Source organism: Microtus ochrogaster (genome assembly GCF_000317375.1).
Source record: "Microtus ochrogaster isolate Prairie Vole_2 chromosome 14 unlocalized genomic scaffold, MicOch1.0 chr14_random_1, whole genome shotgun sequence".
In the NCBI taxonomy this organism is placed as follows: Eukaryota; Metazoa; Chordata; class Mammalia; order Rodentia; family Cricetidae; genus Microtus; species Microtus ochrogaster.
Genome location: NW_004949096.1, coordinates 5,006,434 through 5,011,960, shown reverse-complemented (window position 1 = coordinate 5,011,960; position 5,527 = coordinate 5,006,434). Strand labels below are relative to the sequence as shown.

General features: G+C 38.6%; 1 protein-coding gene across 1 annotated transcript in view; it reads right to left on the bottom strand.

Annotated features, from left to right (window-relative positions):
* Lgr4 (leucine rich repeat containing G protein-coupled receptor 4) overlaps nucleotides 1–5,527 on the bottom strand; it is a 100,078-nt gene that overhangs the window by 16,487 nt on the left and 78,064 nt on the right. The window contains exons 5-6 of the mRNA XM_005364054.3: nucleotides 1,522–1,737; nucleotides 443–514 (exon numbers count right to left, since the gene is read on the bottom strand). Of these exons, the coding sequence (XP_005364111.1) occupies nucleotides 443–514; nucleotides 1,522–1,737 (288 nt within the window). The remainder of the gene's footprint in view (nucleotides 1–442; nucleotides 515–1,521; nucleotides 1,738–5,527) is intronic.

Here is a 5,527-nt window from a genome sequence, read left to right as displayed (position 1 = left end):
GCCTGGCCATCATGCAATATTTTAAGATATTATTTTGTCACATGTCAGCATTTGAAAGCAGACATGCTGTTCCAACCCAGTTTAAAGAATTAGCTAGGTTACTAAAATCATCAAGAAAAGTCAACAGTAGCAAACTATTCCAAATAGAATTGGGTTTTAGAAATGTCAAAGTTCCCAAACTGTCACCAATTTAACAAAATTAATGTTTTGGAAAGGTGCAAATCTTTAGGGGAGGGTTTGAAGTTCACATTTAAGTATCAGTTTTGAATCACAAATTGAAATTATTTTTCACAAGTGGGTTATTAGATAGTGAAAATTGAATTGTTAATTGAAGTGAATTAATAATGAGCTATTCTCAACAAGGTCCTCCCTTTAACTGCAGTAAGTTTAAGACTGTACTATCCCAATACAGTGTGATTGTATAAAATGTAAATGTACTCACAATGTTTCCAGGTTATCTAGTCCATTGAAACAGTGTTGACTGAGGCTTTTAATTTTATTGTTATGAAGATGCCTATGGAAAATAAAAAAAACACCAAAATGACACTCACATCTCTCAAACGCAACTGCTATAAGCTTAATGTGTCTAAACTGGTACGGCTGAAAGCAGCGGGATAGCCAAACATTTCCACACTCAATTACAGAAAACTGGCAGTGGCCTACTACACAGACGCCCTGAACACAGAATAGCAACATTTGGGGAAAGCTAATGCAGACAATGGCGACACATTGAAGATTACTTGATTTTGGTTCATATCAAAATAAAACTTTAGATTAGCTCCTTCATATGAAACAGAGCACTGGTGCATTCTCTGAGGTAGGAAGGCAGGATTATGAACTTTACATCACTGAGGATGGAAACAGATTCTAAAAGAAATGAGACCATCAAAAAGAAGAAGGGGCAAAGGTGGCACACGCCTTTAATCTCAGCAAAGGCAGGGGGATCTCTGTGAGTTCAAGACCATCCTGGTCTACAGGTCGAGTTCCAGGACAGTCAGGGCTTTTACACAGAGAAACCCTATGTTGAAAAAAACAAAAAAGAAAAAGAGAGAAAAAAAGAAAGAAGAAATGAGGCTGTATTATGTCTACTGAGGTTTGGAAGATGAAAGATTTTATATCTTTCAAGAATTTTCTGAGGAGAAAAGTTGGAAAAATATAAAACATCCTTTGAACTCATTTCTGAGCATTTTAAAACAGTTTCCCTTCTTTTACTATTGAATAAACAAATGCACTATTAGGATAGAAACAAAGATTTTACAAAGTTATAAAAAAGTACTTGATGAATGAACCAATTATTTTTACAAGATGAATACAAGTGGCTACTTATTTTTAAAAGACTCAACATCTTTGACTAGATATTATTCAAGAAGTTAGCATGCTTGAGGTTATCAAAGGCTACTCCCCCAAATACTAACTGTCCAGAAGCAGGACCAGTGGGCCACTTTTATAACGTGTCACAAGAACTCCATCTTGTCCCCAAATTAACACAAATACGCAGTAATAAAAGGGTTGGCCACATACAGAACCACCAGGCTGGAAAGGTTGGTGAACGCAAAGTCAGGAATGCTTGAGATGTTGTTGAGAGCCAAGGTCAGCGCCTGAAGAGTTGGCAGGTTGCTGAGAGGACGCACAGGCACTTCCGTCAAGCTGTTGTCATCCAGCCACAGATGCCGTAGCTGAACAAGCCCTTCAAAACTGTCCTCGGGGACTGAGGTAATATGGTTGGCATCTAAGCGTCTGAGAAGCAGAAACATCCACAGTCAGTAATGAGTTCTACTGGAAGGAGTCAATCCAAAGACCATAGCTCTAGAGCTTCCAAACAGAAAGGAGTCAGAAAACTAGCCAGAGCCATGGTGATCTCTCTTTATTCAACTGTAGTAGAAGTCTGGAAAAACAACAACAAACCGAAAACTTCCAATGCCAGTACATCAGAGTTCTTTTCGGGCTAACTTCATTCCAGAAAACTCATGCTGGGAATTTATGTTTCAGAGTATACCTACCTGAGATACAGAAATAAGGCTAAAGAGATGGTCTGGCAGTTAATGTGTGCCCACACATGTAAACACACAAACCCCACATAAAAAAGATATACAGAAAATGAAAAACGAGGCTAAGCAAATAATCTACTTTACCTCCAATGTTACAGTAGAGCTAATATTTTAGACTGAATTTAACTGCTACTCTAATTTGATACCAAAAGGAAAAATAAGAAAATACTTAGTTTTTTAAATAGCAACTAACCCATTTCAGTACATTCTCAACTCCCTTACCAGATCAGCTAAAACATGTCCTATTGGTAAAACTTCTCTCTTAAGACAAACTTCTCTCTTAGCATTAAATATTTAAGCTTGCCAAAGCTAAGTTCCTCACAAAGGGTCAGATTGTTCACAGGAAAAAATAAGTCTCTCTAATCAATGCTACTGTGGCTTTAAGGTTTCATTTTTTTCAGAAAATTCTAAAATGAAGGGGCACCTTATTAACAGGATTATTTAGTGTTTAAGTCTCCATCTAAAACCCTGGAAACTAAATCCCAAGTAGTTCTTTCTGTTGCCATAACCAAGTATAATTGTTATAATCACTTTTCAATATAAAGGCAGCCTGGCGTTAGCAGGATGAGGAACTGTACAAGCCAGGAAATCCCAGCCTTCCTCATAATCTCTTGCTGATGTTTATCACATGCATTCCTGCCTCATAGCCTTGGACCTCTCAGTGAAAGTTAGGGAAGAGAAAAAAAACTGATAAGAACTCAGCATGGCATTTTTTTTTTCAGAAATAGCATCTGGCAACTTTAAAGTTCAAAACATCTGTGTTTTAAAGAGATTTCCCTGCCTTCTGTTTTTTTTTTTTTAATCCTGCTCCAACTTACTGGTCTACCTACCACTCCAGCTACCTGCTCTCAGCCCCAACACATTTTCTTTCCTGAGGTCTGTTAGCAAGGGCTAATGACCATGGGTCTTTGTGGGTATCTAATTGGCATTTTCTTCTGATAGCATCAACGCTGAAAAGAGATCTTAGGAAACTGCACAGCTGCCTAATGACTCCATTCGCCATAAAAATCTTTAGGTTTGGACGTTCCTTGGGTATTTCTAGAGCTTACCCATGAAGAGAGACTAGCATCTTCAACATAACAGACTGGCAATGTACTAGACACAGAGCTGTTTAGTTGGCTACTTGTTACTTACACTTTAAGGAATAGATAAGAAAGTGTTTAAACACACAGATACAAGTCACAACCTCCGGGAATCTATTTCTTGAAAGGAGACACTAATCATAATCATACAGATTCACCACACAGTGCAACTGAATTACACCTGTAGATGATTTGATTTGCTGCAATTCACTCTACATTCAAACGGAGCATCTTGTTAGACATAAAAGATTTCGGAATGGCATAGGGCATTCCCTATGGGAGATGCTCAGAGTAATAAATTACAAAATAAACAGTGCTTACAAAGTGTAGCCAAGTAAACAGTAGGGATGGGGATAAAAACTGATGGACACTGGGAGCAGAAGGAGCCACCAAAAATGTACATGGTTCAGATAATCATCTTTTAAAAGATGATATTTCAATTGGAGCCTAGAGGATTAGCAAGGGCAAGAAGAAGCAGTAGTTGCGCAGGAAGCGTTTCAGGCAAAGACCAAGGCCAACAGGAACAAGCTTGATGAGACCACACAGCTCCCAAAAGGTCAGAGTTCTGGGAACACAGGAGTGGAAGGTCCAGGAAACACACCTGTGACTGTAAACAGGTCCAGACTGCACAGGCCTCACAGGCCAAGAAAGGAAGTTGGGTTGTATTTTGTTTACAGATTAAAATTCTTCCCCAGTTTCTCGGTGTCATAGCAGTTTAAGAGTTAAATAGCTCATTTTTATCGCCGATGCTCATTTGTATTTCTATTTAATAATGCCTGGAGGCACTTGCAAGAGCCAACAATACTCCTCCACATTGGAGTATTCTTGTAATTGGTGGACTCTTGTAAAATAAAGGACTCAAGAGTTTAATCTTTGTACTCAATTCACGTGGGCATCAGCGACACACCTATAACTGTGAAGACTAATACTGGGATCAAAGCTTTAAGGAAAAACTTTAAATATGGTTTTATGTGACTTGCAGGTAGACCACTTGGCAAGTGTTTGAAACACTCTGGGTTCAAACCCTAATACTATAGCCAAAACAGAGAAATGGGGCTGCGTCCCAGTGACCTACACTATTAACAACCCTCCTCCCAGACCAAGAAGCAGTAAATGGACTGTTACAGGATGCTAAGCAGCACCCTATCTCACACAGCGAGAGATTACAGGGGCTTCTGCCATATGTTCTACCTTCAGAACTCCATGCAGTATGTGTATATTAACTTTTAAGTTTTATAAACAACAACAAAAACCCTTTTTAAAAGGTTAGCAATATAGTCACCATATTTTATCTTGAAAATGTATATTATCAATTCTCAGGAATGCATTTTAGCCCTAAAACTCAAACTCACATCTTTTAAATTTTTTTTGCCTTAAATAAAATTATAGTGTTAAAACATTGCATATAGTTCTGTAAGGAGCCGGACAGATTTCACACATTTCTAACACCTTGTCTGACCATCTTGCAGGATCTGACCAAAGCCCAAATGATGTGGGGCAGTGACAGGCAGGAGTACACCCCGAGTCTGACTGCTCGGATGATCATTCAGTGGCCTTTCATTCAAACTTCAATCTCACTTCAGGATCCCAAAGACGGGACTTGTGGGTTCCCTAGATCTCTACGTTCCTGTTTCCAATGTAGCCACATTGAATAAATCTCCTTTTTCTGCTTCCCCCTTTTGACTCTTAATTGGATTATTAAGGACAAGTGACTGAATCCGGCTTGGAGCACAGTTTGTGACCCCATGTTCTACGACTGTTCTAGTGCTGAAGAATTTGTGATCAGTAAATATTCTATGTAATCAAAAGCTCTCTTTTTTAACCTTTCAAAAGAGCAAAGAGTATAGTCTTAAGATACTTTTAAAGTATTTAAGAAATTCAAGGGCATTTACTATTTGAGATCCGTTAATAGTCAACATAAATTTGATGTGAAAGAAAACTATTATAGGGCTCATTCTGATCCCCATTTTGATATTCTACTCTGGAAATGAGTCTGTGAAAGGCTGCTACACTATCTTTTTATTAACACCTACATTCACCCTGACTTTACAGTCACCATCAAGCACACACTTATCTCAAACACCTTCTGGTCAATTGCAACGCCTAATGAACTTTGTTCCTTTTAAGGTCTGTGGCGAAACCACAAGGAATTCCTTACCTTAATTCGGGTCTGAAGATCAGATTTGAAAACTGACTCAAGTACTGATAAGGCTGTTTTACACCAGGGTAGGATTTCAATGATATCTCACTTGACCACAACACCCACTATGCTAACAAACCCAAGAACACTTCTTAAATATAGCACGCCCGCCCGATGCAGAACTCCTCCTATAGTTTCTGTTACATATGAAAGCAGACCAGAACACAGACAGACAGACAGACAGACAGACAGACAGA